Consider the following 21,600-nt stretch of genomic DNA (forward strand, 5'->3'; position numbering starts at 1 on the left):
CTTAAACCAGTTCTTATATTAGAGTTTTTTTAACCCGTTTTTGAGAAGTTTTAGCGTGACGTATGATCGTATAAATGGAGGAAGGAATTTTTTTTTTTTTTTGAGAAAACCTTTTGGTCTCTCTTTCCTCGACCACAACGAAGACTTCGACCAAATTTTTCTCTGCATCGTCTCTTCCAATTTTTCTCGCCAATCTCGTCCTCTCTAATACTTTCTTACCTTTCTGACCTTCTTTCTCTCTTTCCTCTCTCTTCGCAGCTGCATCTTCAAGTGAGTTTGATGAGGACGTGGAAGACGATGGAGAGAGCGATGACACGGTCCTCACCGACGAAGAAGACGAATAATTCCTCTGTTTCTTCAACCCCAAAAGCTCTTTCCAAAGAACTGTACATTTAGGAGGACGAGGAGATGGATCTTCGTCTATAAACCAACTCACTCTGTTATTATTATTATTTATTATGATTTTCTACCTATAATCTTTGGTGGAAGTCAGATTTGTGAGCAAATATTACTATAGACGTGTGGCTGATTGGTTTGTGTCTGTAAATTAAAGAGAAGAGTTCGAGCTAGTGGTGGACTTTGTGAAAGTAATAAAACCCCATTACAAATTAAGCATAAAAAATGGAGAAGTTCTTAACTTCTCAACTTAAAAAACAATATTAATAAAAAATGGAAAAGAATCTCATTAAGAGGTTGAGGGTTGAACATGCTCTAAAACAAAGTGTGACTTTGGTGGGCCACTTAAATAACAGAATCTCCATGGTTTGACCCAAGAAGAATAATTGAGAATCTCGTAAAACCCCAAATGGCACCGTCGTCATCGTTAACAAAATCACGCCACGTGGCTGTTATCGGAGCTGGAGCCGCCGGTCTAGTGGCGGCGAAAGAGCTTCGACGGGAAGGTCACTCGGTGGTCATCTTCGAGAGACAGAATCAAATTGGAGGAACATGGATCTATACCGATGATGTCGAACCGGATCCGTTAAGCGTCGACCCGACCCGACCCGTTGTTCACTCGAGCGTCTATGGCTCTCTCCGAACCAACCTTCCTCGAGAGTGTATGGGATTCAGAGACTTCCCGTTCGTGACCCGATCCGGTGCATCCGAATCCAGAGACCCGAGGAGGTTTCCGAGTCACAGCGAAGTTCTTGCGTATCTTCAAGAGTTCGCTAAGGAGTTTGGTATCGAGGAGATGATACGTTTCGAGACGGTGGTTGTGCGGGTTTCTCCGGCGACGAAAAGCGACGGTAAAGGAGGAATCGGGAAATGGAGGGTTGAATCTACAGAGAAAGAGAAGAAAGTTCGTCGCGATGAGATTTACGATGCTGTTGTTGTCTGTAACGGGCATTACATAGAGCCTCGTCTCGCTGAAATTCCTGATAATTTTCCCTTTGATTCTCCTCAACATCTTGACGTTCATTGGATTGCGTCTTAAGCTTCATAGGAATAGTGAAACATAAGCTAATGATAAGTGTGATTGTGATTCTCGTCTTGCAATTCTTCAGAATTTCTGATCTTGAATAGCTTGGCGTGTTAGGTGTTTCTATAGCCTTAGAATCCTTGTGTAATCTCGAAAGTTTAGATCGAATAAGGAAACAGTACTTTATAGAACCTGTGAAGCTAAAGCTTGAATAAGAAGTTTGATTGTGATTTTTTTGTTTTCTCCGGAAACTTTTAGGGATAAGTTCTTGGCCAGGGAAGGAGATGCACAGCCATAATTACCGTATTCCTGAACCATTCAAAGATCAGGTTACTTTTTTTTTTTTTTTTGAGAAAGATCATAGAATGTCAGATTTTTATGTAATGCTTAATAATTTGCTACATTTACTCAGGTTGTTGTGCTAATTGGAAACTCTTTAAGTGCTGATGATATAAGTAGGGACATTGCTAGAGTTGCCAACGAGGTTCATGTGGCTTGTAGATCAAATGCAGCTGATACTTTTATCAAGCAGACCGGTTACACTAATATATGGATGCATTCGATGGTTAGTTAGCTCTCTATGACTAGTACTCACCGTAATTCATTGATCTGATCAGTAGAGAAATAACTCTCTATGTTTTCTTGAATGTCATGCAGATAGAGCGTGTCCATGAAGATGGTTCAGTGGTTTTTCAAAACGGGAAAACGATTTTGGCTGATGTTATTATGCATTGCACTGGGTAATACATTCATTTGTTCTTTTCGGCTTTGAGCTTTATGGTTTCTTTTCTCTTTTCGAGATGTGGTAAACTTAAGAAGCTCTTTCCTGTTTTTGCAAAGGTATAAGTATCACTTCCCGTTTCTTGAAACCAATGGAAGTGTTAATGTAGATGATAACTGCGTCAATAAGCTTCTGGGTACTCGATTCACGGTAGACTGGGACGACATCGTTGCGCTCCTCTCAGACTCGACGCAACAATCTACTCCCCTGTTCTTATTCAGATATGCTTTTCAGGTGACTATTCATAGTCTTTGGCGGGAACGAAATAGGAGATATCACGGAGAACAACCGTCCTCACAGCATCTCCTTTATCGTTTCATTGATAAAAGCGTTGGGAATCGTATTTCTTCTCTCAGACTCTTGGGCATACATCGACGGGAAGATGGACTACAATGGTGGTTCTCCACCAGATAGCAATCTCTTTCTTTACTATGTAAACTAGAATTTATAATCTAGATTAGCAAATTTCAATAGCTTACAAACATTCAGAATTCTTTTGTAGAAAGAGGTTTTTTGATGAATAAATTTTACATTCTTCAAAAAAAAAAAAAAAAAATGATAACTGCGTCGGACCATTGTACAAACACATCTTCCCTCCAACATTAGCACCGTCGCTTTCCTTCATCGGAATTTCAAGAAATAGTTCACTTTTAAGCAACAGACAGAGAGACTTAAACAACAACAAGAAGGCAAAGAGAGAGATAGAGAAGCATCACAGAGGCAGAGAAAGAGAGAGAGTGTCCCTTTGAAATAAATCCAAATGGCATCATATACTTCGGTTGCTGCCTGAGGAGCCCACTTGACCTTTATGTGCTTATAATCACATAGAAAGAGAGATTTTAAACACTTAGAAAGAGACAGAGGCCATATGTAACCCGTTACTACTCAATATATTGGGTCCGGAGCTTCTCTCAAAAGATGAGGTAACTGGTCAGAGAGATTGGATACAGTGGCGCAAATTAGAACAGCTCTCGAGTTTGTGTATAAAAACATATATAATGTCGATCCAAATAAGAAAAGAACTCACATAAAGCAACACATAGTGAAGTTGTATTAATTTTACAGAATGCAACAGCAGACAGAGAACTCACACAATGCAACAAAGGGAAAGAGATTTCTCTTTGGAATAACCCAAAGTATAAATGTTATGCAAGTTGCATTGCAACACACAAAGAATGATAGTGCCTTCAAGGGAAGCAACCCAGAGAGAGAGAGAGAGAGAGAGGGAAAGAGTTCTTGGAAAAAACCGAGATGACTTCTTCACCTTCTGCTTTCGTAGATGCCTTTTAATGGCTGTAATCAAATTTAACACAAAATAAAAATAGATAAGATGCATTAAAGATGTAAGCTGTTCACACCTGAAAAAGTGCAATCCTTTGAAAACAAATGAGAGAGAGGAGAAATTTTGACCTTTGATAAATGTACGAAACGGGTTTTGGTAGCTTCGTCCTCCCATTCCAAACCATCAAACCATTTAAACTCGATGTATTCTATGATGAGTCCATATTCACCATGCGGGCCACTTTGGGAATTGAGTGGAAGCTTTTTCAGGCTTGGACAATTGTAAACGCTGATTTTCTCTAGACATGGTAAGAGTAGAGGACTCCAATAGATATTCTTCAACTCCGGTAGATCACACAACCAAAGAAAAAGCAGCTTTCGAAACGGAACAATCTTTGATTCTTTACCTTCGCAAGCTTTCTCTTTGTTTATTATATCTTCTAGTTCAGGTAAATTATTAAGATAAAGACTTTTAAGATTTGGAGCGAACATCAGAAAGGTCAACTCCCTCAAGTATTTGCATGACTTTATATCCACTTTGGAGAGGCAGGAGAAGCGTGGGCTTCTTGGATTGTGTAGAGGAGAAACTGTCTTGGTTTCGATGTTTACCATCTTTATCTCAGAGATACTGCAATCCTCAATTCTGAAATCACAAAGCTTGTCCATAGTTACTGGAAGAGATATTTCAGATGAATGCAAACCATCCCCGCAAGGCCGGAACTCAACAGATCGTGTACAGCTCGTTATCCTATGAGAGCTCAAAAATTGCTGGAAACCTTGTGAGAGCTCCAATCTCGCATCGAAAATTTCTAAATGTTCCAAGCTTTCCAACTCCTTCACTGCGTCCAGATCCCATAAAAAAGCAGAATGCAATAATTTCAAAACTTTCAAATTGTGAAGACTTGATATCCCAGCAATACTCGAAAGTTCATATGTTTCCCTCAAATCCAAGTGAATTAGTTTTATCAACTGTAGTAGACCTGTACATAAATGAGTTATAGCAGTCCATGATAAGTTGAGATATTGCAAGGAAACTAGTTTTGATATTCCTTCTGGCAACTCCGAGAGAGCTCTATTATCCGATAGATCCAAAACAACTAGCTTTGGCATGGAGTTGAAAAATCCACTCGATATTTTTGCCAAAGACGTATCTTGCAGGAGCAAAGTTGTGAGTTCAAAACATTCAGCACTGCCGGCGAGATGGTGAATCTGGTTCTTCATCAGTGACATCTTTCTCACAATCTTCCAATTCTTAACCTTTGGAATTTCACGTAACCCAACGCCTGCACGCACGATGAATGCCTCTTTTTGTTTTCCCAAGTCAGATGCAATCCATAAGGCCATTTCACGAACAACATCATGCATACGCACAGCATATTCAATCACTTGCACTTCCATCAATAATGATGCAGGATGTGCACGATCAGCATCATGCATACGCACAGTAGGGTCACGTATCCGACACTCCCTCAATAATGATGCACGAACAAGGCTACTGATAATACCATAACCCTCGTTCTCAGCCTTTTCAACACATTCACTTCCATCAATAATCCCTTCGCCTATCCAGTAGTCTATCAATTTTTTATTGGGGATAACAGCATCTTCTGGAAATAATGCGCAATATAGCAAACACGATTTGACCTGCTCCCCCTTAAGATTATCGTAGCTATACTTCAAAAGCGGAAGGATCTTATCTTCCATGCCAGAAAACTCTACAGCGTATGAAGTCAAAACATCTATAGCGTGGCGCCATTCCTGTACCGTTCTCTTGCATGACATGGTCTCCCCTACAACATTGAGCGCCAATGGTAGCCCACAACATTTTTTAGCAACTTTTCTTGCAAGATCAGGGATATCCGGATCACTTCCTAGTGTTATTGGTCCAACCTTCTTTTGGAACAAATCAAATGCTTTATTTTCCTCCAAGCATTGGACTTCCATTGGGTCCTTGACCCCCATGTGTGCGCACACATCCTGGGAACGAGTGGTAAATGCCAGTTTGCATCCGTTTTGTGCTGTTGGAAACGGGATTCCGATCTCTTTCAATTCCACCTTCTCCCATATGTCGTCTAAAAACAACACAAATTTCTTTTTCTTTAAGAAAGTGAATAAAACATCGGCCTTTTGTGTCTTCTCCTTCTCTTTCCACTCCCCTCCACCAAGATCAACTTTTCGAGCGACTTCATCTTGAATCTTCTCTACATGTAACTCTTTAGACACCACAACCCAAATCACAAAGTCAAATCCACACCTTTCTTCACTGAACTTATTGTTGATTTGTTCCAGAAGCGTTGTTTTTCCTACTCCGCCCATACCATACAGACCCATAATACCAACACCATCTTTCCTGAGATGTTCCCAAGCCTCATCGAGCATTATTTCTTGACCAACAATTGTCGGTTGAAGTTGTCTTTGTACCACCTCGGATGTTTGAGGTTGGTCAGCAATCACATCAAAAACTCCACTACATTTGAGTTCCTCACCGTCTCTTAAGGTTGAGAAAACAGCTTCCCCGTACAAATTGCTCGTTATTAAATCATTAGAGCAAAGCCCACAAAGATAAAGCCTTTCAAGTTCATTATTTCTAGCACTAAGAAGCTCGTTGACATTTTTTTCGATAGTTTCAACTCTAGTAAGCCATACCTTGATTTCTGCACTCCTTTGCAAACCTCTATCCTCCTCCCGTTTGACCCTTCCTAACAAAGTATCTCGCTTAGCCTTGAGATCTTCCATGGTTTTCTCAAGAGCCGTGAGATTCTTCTCGAGGTTGTGAGTATAACCTCCATTATCTACGAGCCAAAGATTGATTCTAGTCGTCCAAAATTCAACTGTTGTCGAGAAGCAATTCCCCATTTTACAAAGAGGGAGAATTCTGATGAAGTTTGAAATTCACTGCTTTGAGCAAGCCAGAGAGGATGCACAGAAGAATTGAAGATAGGTCTTTTGTGAAATATTGCATCTTTCTTTCTCGTCCACAAGAAATAACTGATTTTTCTTGGAAATTTTGCATCTTTGATGTCCATTATTTCTCACATTCACACTCTGGTAGTTGACTTTGGTGGGACATAGTAAATTAGTAATCAAAAAGTCTCTCCATGGCTAACCGAAGAAAAACACTTAAGAATCTCGTAAAACCAAAATGGCACCTTCCTCATCATCAATCAAATCACATCACGTGGCAGTTATCGGAGCTGGACCCGGTGGTCTTGTGGCGGCGAGAGAGCTTCGACGGGAAGGTCACTCTGTTGTCGTCTTGGAGAGACAGAATCAAGTCGGAGGAACATGGATCTATACCGATGATGTTGAACCCGATCCGGCTAGCTAGCGTCAACCCAACCCAACCTTCCACGAGAGTGTATGGATTCAGAGACTTCCCGTTCGTGATCCGACCCGGCGAATCCAGAGACCCGAGGAGGTTTCCGGGTCAAGAGTAGCTCCGCAGAAAGTAGCTCCGCAGTTGAAGGATCAAGAGCAGAATATTCAAGTTGTTTATAGTTAAATGTTATTTCTAATTTTTTTTTTTTTTTTTTGCAGAAACTGAAGAAAAAGATCAAGTTTAAATGAAAGATAATCTTTTTATAATTTTGTGTTTGTTTGTTTGATTTAAACATTCCTATTTTATAATTTTGTGTTTGTTTGAACAAAGCGCTGATGTTATATTTTTGAATTGGATTTTGTTATTAATTATTTATTTACTTATGAAATGTTGGATTTTGTTTATGATATATGTTTTTTCATTTCAGAAAGTTTTATTTTCGTTAAGATATTATGTTTTCTAAAAATATGTAAAAAATATATAATAACATACATAATATTACAATATTACGAGAATTCAAATGTAATTTAAATAATTAGATTAAAAAAAAGGATAAACGAGTTTAAAAGGGCTATTTAAGTCCGACGAACTTCTAAATGAACGGGTTAAAAAACTACAAACATAAACAGGCTTTATTTAAACGGGCTTTAATAGAGCGGGCTTCGGCAGTTGTGCGGGTTTCTCCGGCGGCAGAAAGTGACGGAGAAGGACGAATCGGGAAATGGAGAATCGAGTCTAGAGAGAAAGGGAAGAAAGATCATCGCGATGAGATTTATGATGCTGTTGTTGTTTGTAACGGATATTACACAGAACCTTGTCTCGCTAAAATTCATGGTAATTTCTCCTCTTTCAATAATTGGATTAAGCTTTGTTTCGTCCAAAGATTTTAGATCGAATGTGGAAAGAGATTTTCATTGAAACGTTGTTGTTTTAAGCTTTACTGAATTACTGAGACTGTTTTTAAGTGTAACTGTTTAATCTCCTAAATTAGATTAAATTCGGTATTAGTATAATAATCTCTATAGTTTATTAGTCTTGTTGTAGTATATTATTGAGATTATACCATTATTTATAACTAATTTCACAAAATTGTTAAACTAGGTTTATCATATTATATCTTTTGTAGTAACTAACCCTTCCGCTCTGTTTTTGGTCGTTCGGATTTCGCTTCCCTTTCGCTCTGTTTTTTTTTGCAAGGTATGATTTTTGACTCTGTTTTTGAGTACTTTGGTTGTTTTGCTCTGTTTCGATCATCAATAAAATTCTTGGTTGTTTTGGTCTGTTTCGATCATCAATAAAATCCCACCCTCAGTGTTTAAATAAAAAAGTTGTGAACATGGCATATAATTGTTTTTAAATATCGGAAGAAAAATGAAAATTAAGGTGGCATTTTATTTGGTTCATGTTGTCTTTAAAAGATAAATAATAAAGTTAAATAAGAGGTCAGTGTAAATTTATCTGTATAAATTTGTACATGTCCTCATTTAGTCTGTAGTGATTTTGATTGAAGCTTGACTGATGAGTTTGATTGTGAGTTTTTTTTTCCTCTGGAAACTTTTAGGAATAAGTTCTTGGCCAAGGAAAGAGATGCATAGCCAGAATTATCGTATTCCCAAACCATTTAAAGATCAGGTTACTCATTTTTTCAAAAGATCATGTAATGTCAGGTTCTTACGTAATGCTTAAATTCATGTGAACATTGTGCTACATTTACTCAGGTTGTTGTGCTTATTGGAAACTCTGCAAGTGCTGATGATATAAGTAGGGACATTGCTAGAGTTGCCAAAGAGGTCCATATGGCTTGTAGATCAAATGCAGCTGATACTTTTATCAAGCAGACCGGTTACAGTAATATATGGATGCATTCGATATATGGTGGGTTAGCTGCTACTTAAAAAAACTTACCTTAATTGGATGATAAGTAAGAAAAGTTTTTATGTTTTCTTGTAACTTTATACGCAGATTGCACGTGTCCATGAGGATAGTTCTGTTGTTTTTCAGAATGGGAAAATAATTTTGGTTGATGTGATTATGCATTGCACTGGGTACTATTCATTTCGTTTTTTGGCTTATTTTCGGGTTTTTATTTTCGAAATGTGGGAAACCTTGAAATCTCTAAATATCCCTAGCACACACATCTCTAAATCTTCCTAGTACGATCCACATTTTTACTCAACTTTTTATAAAATTCGTAACAACAAATCAGATCTTCAGGTTATACTGTTTCCGTTCCCTATGTTTGAGCTGCAAAGCAAGTGGATCACTGGTGTTTTGTCGGGTCGGATCACGCTTCCTTCAAAGGAAGATATGCTAATGGAAATCAAAACCTTCTATGCAAGACTTGAAGGCTTGAAGCCACTCCTAAGCGATACACTCAGTATTTGGGCATTACCCAAGTAAGAAACTCTTCAACTTGTGTTTCTTCTGTGAGACCAAAACCTGTTGTTCTGCACCAAATCTAGACCAAAACCGAACATAAAACACATTTAAAGATTTTTCTTTTTGTTGTTTCACAGTTTGAGTACAATAATTGGTTGGCTTCAAAATGCGGGTGCTCTGGAACAGAGGAATGGAGGAAAGAAATGTGTTTGATGTGTTTCATGAGGAAGATTGAGCATCCAGAGATGTATAGAGACGAATGGGAAGATCATCACTTGGTTTCTCAAGCTTATCAAGATTTCTCTTTCTACGTATAAACAAGATATGAGACTGTATCAATACGGTTTGCTATATGTCAGAGTTGAGCTAAAAAAACGTACATCAGATTATATATACATACATTTGCTACACTAAACAAAGCATACTGGCTTTCGATGGTCTCACTCTAGTAAGCCTCTAGACCTTTATCCTCTCTCTCTCCTCCTTTCTGACAAATCATCTCGCCATGCCTTCAACTCTCTACAGTGTCTCCAAAGCTGTGAGACTCTCAGCAAGTTTGTGAATATAGCTTTCTTAGACACATAACCATTGAGTGACTTGATTCAAAACTTGATCACATGACACTGTGATAAGTATCTTGATAAGATGATTCATCACACCCATTACCGTAAGAAGAAGTCTAAAGGGTGTTGGGGTCGGTTTCACCCCAATCGGTTTAAACCATCTCAAGAACATCGGAGAGTCGATCTGGCCGGGAGAACCGGCGATCCATCACACAATTTGGCGAGCCGCGCATGAGGGGAGTTGGCCGAACTCAAATGGGCCGAGCCGTGAGGAGGAAGAAAGTATAGGCCGAGCCGTGAATAAGGAAAGAGGGGCCGCACCGTGCATAAGAGGAGATAGGCCGCGCCGTGCATAAGAAAAAATGGGCTGAGCTGTGCACAAGGGAAAGTGGGCCAAACCGAAGCCTTGAAGGAAGAAAGCCCATAAAACCCTAGGCGATGCATCGAGGCGGTGGCCGCACGAAGCGATAAGGAAATATTCCTGAAATCTCTCCCGAGATTTTCGGCTAGGCGGTTTAGAAAGTTAGTATAAATAGACAATGTATGTAATTCATTCGGTAATTTTTGACAACTCGAGAGCAATAAGACTTAAACACTTTTCAGCAAAACCCTTCTTTTGATCTTACTGTTCTTGCGATAAACCCTAGAAATTTCGGATCCCTTAAGTTTTCCTTAACAAATTTTTGGTTGTGCGAGTTTTGTCTCACACAATTTGGCGCCGTCTGTGGGGAATCGAAACTTTCTTACTCTAAATCGACAAGACTTTAAGATCCGAAGAACATGGCGAGCAACACTCTCGACGGCAACAACAACAACAACGATAACGACACGGAGAAGGACGCTCCAGCATCGGGCACAACGACGGCGACGACCGAAACGCAAGAGGAGATGCGAAACATGATGGCTGCGTTGATGAAGAAAATCGACGAGCAGGACAAAAGGAACGAGGCGATTACGGAGAGACTCGACGCGATGGCGGCTGAGCGACTACACCCAGCTTGGAGAGCTGGAATTCCCGACCCGATGGATGGAATCCGGAGACGCTTCGATTTCTCAACGCCTGCAGAGGCCTCGGGGAGCGGTGCGAGAAACCCCTTGGCTCCACCAATGTTTCGTCCCTTCGGCGAACAGACTCCCGCGGCAACCCGAGTCAACATGACCGAGCCGCCTCCACTCCGTCGGAACTCAAGGCGACGAACCGGCGAAGAGGAGAATGACGCAATTGATGTGGACGTCCAGCAGAACGATGGAACCACAAACTCGCAACAAAACGGCTCGGCTCGGCGAATAAGCCAAGAAGAGCTCGCCTCGGCACTAAACGGCGTCCGGACCGACGAAATCACTGATCCGGCTCGCGGCGACAACCCGACTAAAGAAGAAGAAAACCTCCAATGGATTGAGCAGACGGAACGCGGACGAGCCGAGGAGAGAAGTGCGGGAGCGACTCCCCCAATCAAAGGGTATGACTCACGCACAAACCCTCAAAATCGAAGAGTTGGGAGCCTCAATGGCTCGGACAGTGGCAGAGATACGCGCCATGAAATCTCAAGTGCATAATACGACAAGTGCCGCGCCGGAGATTGATCGAATGCTCGAGGAAACCAAAAGAACCCCGTTCACGACGAGGATCACAGAGGCTAGGATCCCCGAGCCCGGAAAAGTCAGGATCCCTTTCTATGAAGGAACCACTGACCCGAAAGCTCATATCACGGCGTTCCGCATAGCAATGGGACGAGCCTTCACGAGAAAATCTGCCAACCTGACCAAGCAAGAAAAAGACGCCGGTTATTGTCTGCTGTTTGTAGAGCATCTCAAAGGGGCCGCACTAGAATGGTTCTCAAAGCAAGAACGTAATTCGATCAACAGCTTCCAGCAGCTCTCCGCCTTGTTCTTGAAGCAGTACTCGATGTTCATGGACCGAGGCACCTTCAACGCCGATCTATGGACGTTATCTCAAGGACCTAACGAACCACTTCGGGATTACATGGCAAGGTTCAAAGCTGCTGTGTCCAAAGTAGAAGGAGTAAGTGACAAGGCCGCCCTTGAAGCCTTAACACAATCCCTATGGTACAAATCAGAGTTTCGAAGGGAGATGGCGCTGAACACGCCGCAAACAATTCAGGACGCTCTGCATCGATCATCAGACTTTATCGTGAATGAGGAAGAAATGAAGAATTTAGACGAGCAGTACGAAGCGACGAAAGCAGCAATCCGGAGCTCGATTTTAACTCCGGATCTGAAGAAATACTATCACTAAGGATGCACCACGACCTGCATAAATTACAGAATAGCTTGATCCCTGCAAAGGGTACGTAGGCAGCCTGTCCTTGGACGGGTTCAGCTGTCCCCCTTCCTAAAATGGGGGGGGGGGGAGGGAGTAGGTACGTATACACAATACTTACACCATTTCTTAAATTTTTAGCTCGTCAAGTCAGGTATCTCTAGATTTATTTCACTTCATTTTTTTCGTTCACTTGCTTTCACTTCGGCTAGTTTTCATTCACTTGCTTTCACTTCGGCTAGTCTTTTATTCACTTGTTTTACGTCGGCTAAACATTTTACTTTTTTTTACAAAGCACTTTATTTTCATTGATCTTGCATTGCTTCGGCAAAGTTCTACTTTGGTATCCAAACATCGTACGCCTCGTCTCGTTGCTGGCCACAACGAGACAACAAATATAAAGTTCTCTAAACGGACTTTTACCACCTTTCCTAGGACGAGGGTGCAAGTTACATCCTCTATAGATAAAAATTAAGCGCGCTATACAAATTTCAGACCAAAAACATATCGGTCGCCACAGTCCACTATCGCACACGAGATTATAAGTCGAGACTACATCGCTTTCTCTAAAACCGAAGTGAACTCTTAAAACCCGGCAAAACACACTCACCCTCTCGGGAACGCCGATCTATAGTCATATTCCAAAGAGAACACTATATCCTCTTGAACTTTTGCCTCATCAATGAGAAACCCTGGGCTAACGCCTCGGCAAGAAAAAAACAGGCTCAAGCTAAACACTTTGGCTGCAACGCCCGACTCTTCCTCACGAACGATCAGTCTCTCAAAGAGAATATGGCCTATAAAACACATAACTTACTTGAAAAATACTTCGGCATTAGTCGGAGATTCTTTCTCAAAACAATCTAAAACAGCTCACCTCAATGATGACCTCTCTCAGTGATAGAATGGATAAATCTCAATGAACGGCCTGAAATCATCTTTGGTTAATAAAAAACTAAACGCCTCGTCGTTATACACAGCTCAGCATCATATAATGAAAAATCCTTGTCGTTATACACGGCTCGGCATCATTCAATGAAAACGCCTCGCCGTTATCATTAAACACGGCTCGGCATTGCCAATGAAAATCACCTCGTCGTTATCATTAAATACGGCTCGGCATTGCCAATGAAAATCGCCTCGCCGTTATCATTAAATACGGCTCGGCATTGCCAATGAAAATCGCCTCGTCGTTATCGCTAAACACGGCACGGCGTCATCTAAACGAAGACGCCTCATCGCCTATGCATTATCTTCGATCGTCACCTAGGCATCATTTTACTGTACTCATCGCCTAGGCATCACCTCGCCTTGTCGCCTAGGCATTATCTCGGCTCGGCGGCTAGGCATCCTCTTTCGTTATCACCTAGCCGTCATTGGCTTGTCGCGTAAGCGTCATCTTGTATCATCGCCTAGCCATCATCGGCTCGTCGCCTAGGCATCATCTTACCTCGTTGCCTAGGCATCCTCTTGCCTTATCGCCTAGCCGTTAACTAGGATCGGCAGCTAGGCATCCTCTTGCATTGTCGTCTAGCCATCATCTCGGCTTGTCGGCTAGGCGTCATCTTGGCTCGTCGCCTAGGCATCATCTTACCTCGTCGCCTAGGCATCCTCTTGCCTTGTCGCCTAGCCGTTAACTCGGCTTGGCAGCTAGGCATCCTCTTTTATTGTCGCCTAGCCATCATCTCGGCTCGTCGGCTAGGCGTCATCTTGCCTTGTCGCCTAGGCATCCTCTAGCCTTGTCTCCTAGCCATCGTCTCGGCTCATCTTCTAGGCACTGTTTTGCCTTGTCGTCTATGCATCTTTTGACCTTGTCGGTTTGGCATCTCCTGACTTAATCCAGTAACAAGCCGTATCTAGATCACGTGCGTTGGTGTAACACTCTCCCCCGATAATATCTAACACGGCTCGACATTACTGTCACATAAACGCCTCGTTGTTACCTTGAAACACGGCTCGGCATTACTGACACATAAACGCCTCGTCGTTACCTTTAAACACAGCTCGGCATTACTGACGTAAATGCCTCGTCGTTATCTTGAAAACACGGCTCGGCAACTTTCTTAGAAAAAATGCCTCGTCGTTACCCTGAAACACGGCTCGGCATTATTTACACAGACGCCTCGTCGCTACTTTGATACATGGCTCGGCGTCATTAACGTAGACTCCTCGTCGCACCGCAAAACACGGCTCGGCGTTACTAACAAAAACGCCTCGCCGACACCCTGGAACGCGGATCGGTGTTGCCTACGCTAGAACGCCTCGGCACAACTTCTGCCAAAACAGCTCGGCATTGTTCCTCATGTCGGTCACCTTGCCTCCATAACGGCTCGGAAATCTTGTTCTTGATACAGAATGATAAATCACGTCACTCTCGCCTCCGAAACTGATGAGCTGGGGGCTAACTGTTGGGGTCGGTTTCACCCCAATCGGTTTAAACCATCTCAAGAACATCGGAGAGCCGATCTGGCAGGGAGAACCGCAATCCATCACACAATTTGGCGAGCCGCGCATGAGGGGAGTTGGCCGAACTCAAATGGTCCGAGCCGTGAGGAGGAAGAAAGTATAGGCCGAGCCGTGAATAAGGAAAGAGGGGTCGCACCGTGCATTAGGGGAGATAGGCCGCACCGTGCATAAGAAAAGATTGGCCGAGCTGTGCACAAGGGAAAGTGGGCCGAACCGAAGCCTTGAAGGAAGAAAGCCCATAAAAACCCTAGGCGATGCATCGAGGCGGTGGCTGCACGAAGCGATAAGGAAATATTCCTAAAATCTCTCCCGAGATTCTCGGCTAGGCGGTTTAGAAAGTTAGTATAAATAGACAATGTATGTAATTCATTCGGTAATTTTCGACAACTCGAGAGCAATAAGACTTAAACACTTTTCAGCAAAACCATTCTTTTGATCTTACTGTTCTTGCGATAAACCCTAGAAATTTTGGATCCCTTAAGTTTTCCTTAACAAATTTTTGGTTGTTCGAGTTTTGGCTCACACAAAGGGGAAGCAGAACAAGTGCACGAGGGAAGTGAGAAGAGTCAAAGTGAGCTGGAGTTAGTCACCGAGAAGTAGAAGACACTTATTGATATAGAAGGTTTACTGTTACAAACGAGATTGAAGAAGATGAAGTATAAATATATTCCTTAGTTGTTTTACTTTCTGTTTTATAGAGCAAAGGATAGTAACCGATAGGATTTGTGATTTCGATTGTTTAGTCTGCGAATGCCCAAACGAAATACACGATCTTGAGTTCGTTGAGAACCGATGTTCTAGCCGAAAGCAAGAGGTTTAAGAGAGCAAAGTGCTTCTTAGATTAATAATTCTATAAGTCGTATTCTCACAAGTTGAGATATCGACTATACTTATAGTAAAAGCAAAACCCTAAAGCAATTAAGAAAAGGAATAAATCAAAGTTTATCTAAAAAAAGAAAAAGATTTAAAGAAAAGGAATGTAACTAAAAACCAAAGCCAAAACAGAAAAGGAATGACGTAGATACGCTGCATCAGGTCACCCGGGGTAGAGAAAGATTCGTCCCTGAATCTTGAGGGTCATCTTGCGCGACAAATGGAACCAAATGCTTGACATTGAAGACATCAGACGAACGAATATCAGAAGGAAGGCGAAGACGATATGCATTTGCATTAATCCTTTCCAAGACTTCCAGAGGACCAATCTTTCGCGCTTTAAGTTTGTTGTATTCACCGGATGAAAAACGATCCTTTGTTAAAACAGCCCACACAAGATCTCCGACATGAAACTGAACATCACGACGATGGCGATCAGCATCCATTTTGTACTTCGCAGAAGAGACTTGGAGATTATCATGCACCTGCTGATGAACAAAAGAGATGTCTGATACAAAGTCAATGGCGTGACCATGATCTCGTGTACCATCTCGTGCGACACCAAGATCAAGTGGGCCTCGAGGCACAAGACCATAAACCACCCTAAATGGACTGAATTTTGTACTCCGATTAACTGCATGATTGTGAGCAAACTCGGCTTTACAAAAAATCGAATCCCATGACTTGATGTTGTCACCAACCAAGCATCGCAACATATCACCCAAAGAACGATTAGTCACCTCTGTCTGGCCATCAGGATTGAGGTTGGTATGCAGGACTCATATCCAAACTTGTGCGGAGTAACGCCATAAAGAATGCCAAAAATGACTCAAAAACCGAGAATCACGATCGGAGACAATGGACAAAGGAAGCCCATGAATGCGATTGATCTCACGGAAGAAGAGCGTAGCCACCTGAACCGCATCTGTAGTCTTCTTACAAGGAATAAAATGAGCCATTTTGGAGAAACGATCTACGACCACAAATATAGAATCATTACCACGTTGAGTACGAGGCAATCCCAAGAAAAAATCCATGCTGACGTCTGTCCACGGCTGCGTAGGAATAGGCAGATGCATATACAAACCGCTGTTAGACGCATGACCTTTTGAAGGTTGACAAGTCACACAACGTTCTACATGGCAAGCAACATCTCAATGTAACGTCGGCCAGAAGTAAGAATCTGCCACCAGCTTCAAAGTTCTGTCACGCCCTGTTGGGGTCGGTTTCCACCCCAAGCGGTTAAACCATCTCGAGAATGATCAAGTATCAAAGAAAACCGGTTGGCAAGAGAAATCAGTTATGGGCCGAGCTCTCACATGAGAAATGTGGGCCGAGCCGTGCTCGACATTACAAACGGGGCGAGCCGTGAAGAGGGACAAGTAAGCCGAGCCGTGGGAAGGATGTTCAGTGGGCCGAGCTGTGCAAGAGAGCGAATGGGCCGAGCTGTGCAAGAAAGCGAATGGGCCGAGCCACTTCGCAATTGGGCCAAACTGAAGTCTTGAAAGACGAAAGCCCATAAAAACCCTAGACGATGCATTATGACGGTGGCCGCACAAAGCGTTAAGGAAATATTCCAGAAACCTCTCCCGAGATTCTCGGCTAGGCGGTATAGAGAATTAGTATAAGTAGACAATATATGCAATTCATTCAGTAACTTTTCACAACTCGAGAGCAATAAGACTAAACACTTTCCAGCAAAAAAACCTTCTTTTGATCTTACTGTTCTTGCGATTACCCAAGAAATTTCGGATCCCCTTAAGTTTTCCTTACAAATTTTTGGTTGTGCGAGTTTTGGCTCACACAAGTTGGCGCCGTCTGTGGGGAATCGAAACTTTCTTACTCTATAATCGACAAGACTTTAAGATCCAAAGAACATGGCGAGAAACCCCCTCGACGATAACAACAACAACAACAAGGACAACGGCGCGGAGAAGGACGCTCTAGCATGGGGCACAATGACGGCGGTAACTGAAACCCAAGAGGAGATGCGAAACATGATGGCTGCGTTGATGAAGAAGATCGACAAACAGGACAAAAGAAACGAGGCGATTACGGAAAAGCTCGACGCAATGACGGCCGAGAGACGACACCCGACTTGGAGAGCCGGAATCTCCGACCCGATGGATGGAATCTGGAGACGCTTCGATCTCTCAATGCCTGCAGAAGCCTCGGGGAGCGGCACAAGAAACCCCTTGGCTCCACCAATATTTCGTCCCCTCGGCGAACATACTCCCGCAGTAACCCGAGTCAACATGACCAAGAGGAGAATGACGCGATCGACGTGGACGCCCAACAGAACGATGGAACCACGAACTCGCAACAAAACGGCTCGGCTTGGCGAATAGGCCAAGAAGAGCTCGCCTCGGCACTAAACGGCGTCCGGACCGATGAAGTCACCGATCCGGCTCGCGACGACAACCCGACTGAAGAAGAAGAAAACCTCCAATGGATCGAGCAGGCGGAGCGCGAAGACGAGCCGAGGAGAGAAGAGCGGGAGCGACTTCCCCAATCAAAGGGAATGAGTCACGCACAGACCCTCGAAATCAAGGAACTGCGAGCCTCAATGGCTCGGACAGTAGCCGAGATACGCGCCATGAAGTCTCAAGTGCATAACGCAACGAGTACTGCGCCTGAGATCGATCGAATGCTCGAAGAAACCCAGAGAACACCATTCACTGCAAGAATCACGGAGGCTAGGATTCCCGAGCCAGGGAAGGTGAGAATTCCATTCTACGAAGGAACGACCGATCTGAAAGCACACATCACAACGTTTCGAATAGCAATGGGACGAGCTTTCACAAAGAACGCTGCCAAACTGACCGAGTGGGAAGTAGATGCCGGATATTGCTTACTCTTCGTGGATTATCACAAGGGAGCCACGCTCGAGTGGTTTTCGAGACAGGAGCGCAATTCAATCGACAGTTTCTAACAGCTCTCCGCTTTGTTCCTTAAACAATACTCGATGTTTATGGATAAGGGAACTTCTGATGCCGACCTGTGGACGCTATCCCAAGGATCGAATGAACCGCTTCGGGATTATATGGCAAGGTTCAAGGCAGTCGTATCCAAAGTAGAAGGAATAAGCGACAAGGTTGCACTCGAAGCTCCGAAGCGGTCTTTGTGGTACAAATCCGAATTCCGACAGGAAATGGCACTCAACACGCCACAAATGATTCAGGATGCCTTGCATCGGTCGTCAGACTTCGTCGTAAACGAAGAGGAGATGAAGAATCTGGACAAACAGTACGAAGCAACGAAAGCAGCGATCCGAAGCTCAATTTTGACGCGCCCCTCGAAGAAAGGCAATCCTTCAAACAACGCAACAGCACAAAGCACGGACGAACCTAGAAGCGGAGGTGCCCATAACTACCAAGTAGGCGCTGGACGCGGAAGAGGAGAGCCGCGCAACAACACTTGGGTAAGAAAGCCCACCAACTATGACAAAAAGGCGTTCTGCGAGTATACCAGACCTACGGGTATTCAACAGCACAATGCCGAACTCTAGGAGCAAAACTCGCAGCTAAGATGGCGGCGCGAGAGCTCCAGAACGCGGTGAATCTCAAGACCTCGTCCCTAATGAACCAAAAGAGGGAACCGAGCCGAGCGGCGCGGCGCGGTAGAACCCGCAAATCCTCCCCGACGGGGCGATAACACCAAACGCGACAAGAGAGGCGAACCCGAAGAGCGACCCGAGCCGAGACAAAGGATCAACATGATCATAGGTGGATCTCAATATTACCAAGACACGGTGTCTTCCATCAATGCTTATCAGCAGAGCCGAAGCAAAGGAAAATTGGACAGAACCGACCGATATTCCGAATACAGTGATCTCCTTCGCCGAGGACAAAACGACAGGAATAGATAGACCGCACAACGATCCACTGGTGATCGAATTGACGATCAGAGACCACGATGTAGCGAGGGTGCTCATCGGTACTGGGAACTCGGTAGACGTCATTTTCAGGGAGACACTCAGAAGGATGGGAATCGATTTTTTTCGAAGTGACGGCGATCCCCAAACCTCTGACCGGATTTTCAGGAGAAACAACGATGACTATGGGTATAATTAGGCTCTTTGTGGTAGCTGGTGGAGCCACTAGGATCGTCGAGTTCTGCGTCACCGATCACACGACAATCTACAATGTGATTATGGGAACTCCATGGATCAACGCGATGAGGGCGGTCCCTTCCACCTATCACCTCGGCCTCAAATTCCCGACTCTAGCAGGCATCAAAACAATCTGGGGAAACCAGAAGGAGTCGCGAATGTGTTGTTTGGCGGAACACAAGTTGAGGAACCCCGTCACTGACGCACGAGCAGACGTGGATCGCAAAAAACTGAAGACGGACCGAGAGCTTGCGAACGAGCTCTCGAAACTCTTATAGCAATTACAGACCGCGGAGAGGCGCGAAAACCGCGCCGAGCCCGTATGTGATGCGGTGGACTTGGTGTGCATAGACGAAGCATGTCCAGAACGACGCGTCGAAGTCGGATCTAAGCTAGAAGAGCCTCTGAGAAGCGAGCTTCTCTCCCTCCTCAAGGAAAATATCAACACTTTTGCCTGGACGGCGGAAGATATGCCAGGCATAAGCATCGACGTGACCTGTCACGAACTGAATGTAGACCCAACCTTCAAACCAATCAAGCAAAAAAGAAGGAAGCTCGGACTCGAACGAGCTAAAGTAGTTAACGACGAAGTGGAGAGAACGGCAAGTGGTGGGTCTGTGTAGTTTTCCCTGACCTCAAAAAGACGTGCCCAAAAGACAGTTTTCCACTACCACACATCGACCGGCTCGTCGAAGCCACTGCGGGAAATAGGCTGTTAACATTTATGGACGCATTCCGGTTACTACAAAGTCATGTCGTTCGAGCTCAAGAACGCAGGGGCAACTTATCAACGGCTCGTCAATAATATGTTCGCGGATCAGCTCGGAAAAACCATGGAGATATACATCGACGATATGTTAGTCAAATCATTCGAGGAGAAAGACCATATCGCGCACCTACGAGAATGCTTCGAGCAGTTGAACAAACATAACATGAAACTAAACCCGGCGAAGTGCAGATTCGCGGTCACCTCGGGAGAGTTCCTCGGCTATCTGGTAACTCATCGAGGCATCGAAGCGAATCCCAAGCAGATCAATGCATTAATCGAGATGCCCTCTCCAAGGACGAAGCGAGAAATTCAAAGGCTCACAGGAAGGGTCGCTGCGCTAAACAGGTTCATTTCCTGTTCCACCGACAAGTGCCTGCCTTTCTACGACACCCTTCGGGGAAATAAGAAATTCGAGTGGGACGAGCGATGCGAAGCAGCTTTCCAGGAATTGAAGCTGACCGACGCCGAGACCCGTTACCCCCAGATCGAGAAAGTCGCCCTAGCCGTCGTAGTATCGGCTCGCAAGCTGCGTCTGTATTTTCAATCACATTGGATTGTTGTGCTCACTACCCTTCCGCTACGCTCGATCCTGCACAGCCCGAGCCAATCCGGACGGCTCGCCAAATGGGCCATAGAGTTGAGCGAGTACGACATCGAGTATCGGAACAGGTCGTCTGCAAAATCACAGGTGCTAGCAGATTTTCTCATCGAACTTCCGGCCGAGGCGACGACCGAGCCAACCCCAGACGAAGTATGGGTGCTGCACGTCGACGGCTCGTCGTCTAAACACGGGTCGGGAATAGGAATCCGTCTCACCTCTCCCAACGGAGAAATGTTGGAGCAATCTTTTCATCTGAACTTTCACACCTCGAACAACGAAGCAGAATACGAAGCACTGATCGCTGGCATACAACTGGCGCAAGGAATCAGAGTTCGAAAGATAAGAGCTTTTTGTGATTCACAGCTCGTAGCATGTCAATTCAACGGGGAATAAGAGGCGAAGGACGGACGAATGGGAGCTTACCTCAAAGTGGTCCGAGATTTGGTGCAAAAGTTCGACGAGTTCGAGCTCACACGAATACCCCGAGGTGAAAACACCTCGGCAGACGCCTTGGCAGCACTTGCTTCGACTTTAGACCCGGATCTCCGACTTACAATTCCAGTTGAATTCATCAAACGTCCTAGCATCGAAGAGGTAGAAGGAGTTCGGCTGATAAATCCTCCCGAGCAGGAACCAGAAAGCGGCGAAGCGATCGCTATGGATGAAGACGCTTCACCAGCCGAGCTGGAGTTTGGCTGCGACAAAGAATGGCTCGGAGCCATCTGAGTATATATCGCCGATGGAGAAGTACCAACT

The 21,600-nt window shown here is 44.1% G+C and overlaps 2 protein-coding genes and 1 pseudogene across 2 annotated transcripts; 2 read left to right on the forward strand and 1 right to left on the reverse strand.

Annotated features, from left to right (window-relative positions):
• Positions 1 to 805: 805 nt before the first annotated feature.
• LOC18009612 (flavin-containing monooxygenase FMO GS-OX-like 4) lies at positions 806 to 2,660 on the forward strand. The gene is made up of 5 exons (XM_024159630.1): positions 806 to 1,377; positions 1,677 to 1,749; positions 1,833 to 1,985; positions 2,078 to 2,160; positions 2,261 to 2,660. The coding sequence occupies exons 1-5, from the start codon at positions 806 to 808 to the stop codon at positions 2,613 to 2,615; spliced, it is 1,236 nt and encodes a 411-aa protein (XP_024015398.1). The 3' UTR covers positions 2,616 to 2,660.
• Positions 2,661 to 3,212: 552 nt separating this feature from the next.
• Positions 3,213 to 6,442, reverse strand: LOC18009633 (putative disease resistance protein At1g63350). Its single transcript, XM_006391786.2, has 2 exons — positions 3,612 to 6,442; positions 3,213 to 3,494 (listed from the first exon to the last, which is right to left on the reverse strand). Exons 1-2 carry the CDS (start codon positions 6,336 to 6,338, stop codon positions 3,462 to 3,464), a joined length of 2,760 nt encoding a protein of 919 aa, XP_006391848.1. The 5' UTR covers positions 6,339 to 6,442; the 3' UTR covers positions 3,213 to 3,461.
• A 155-nt stretch (positions 6,443 to 6,597) lies between these two features.
• Positions 6,598 to 9,497, forward strand: LOC18009703 (annotated as a pseudogene).
• The last annotated feature ends 12,103 nt before the right edge of the window (positions 9,498 to 21,600 follow it).

The sequence above is a fragment of the Eutrema salsugineum genome, unplaced genomic scaffold (genome assembly GCF_000478725.1).
Source record: "Eutrema salsugineum unplaced genomic scaffold, Eutsalg1_0 scaffold_8, whole genome shotgun sequence".
Lineage (NCBI taxonomy): Eukaryota > Viridiplantae > Streptophyta > Magnoliopsida > Brassicales > Brassicaceae > Eutrema > Eutrema salsugineum.

Bases quoted from the DNA above. Each gene is read 5' to 3' on its own strand.
- LOC18009633 (XM_006391786.2), bottom strand. From the start codon at position 6,338: ATGGGGAATTGCTTCTCGACAACAGTTGAATTTTGGACGACTAGAATC. The intron at 3,495-3,611 runs GTCAAAATTTCT...ATTTGATTACAG, and splicing joins GTTTCGTACATTTATCAAAG to CCATTAAAAGGCATCTACGA.
- LOC18009612 (XM_024159630.1), top strand. From the start codon at position 806: ATGGCACCGTCGTCATCGTTAACAAAATCACGCCACGTGGCTGTTATC. The intron at 1,986-2,077 runs GTTAGTTAGCTC...AATGTCATGCAG, and splicing joins ATATATGGATGCATTCGATG to ATAGAGCGTGTCCATGAAGA. The intron at 2,161-2,260 runs GTAATACATTCA...GTTTTTGCAAAG, and splicing joins GTTATTATGCATTGCACTGG to GTATAAGTATCACTTCCCGT.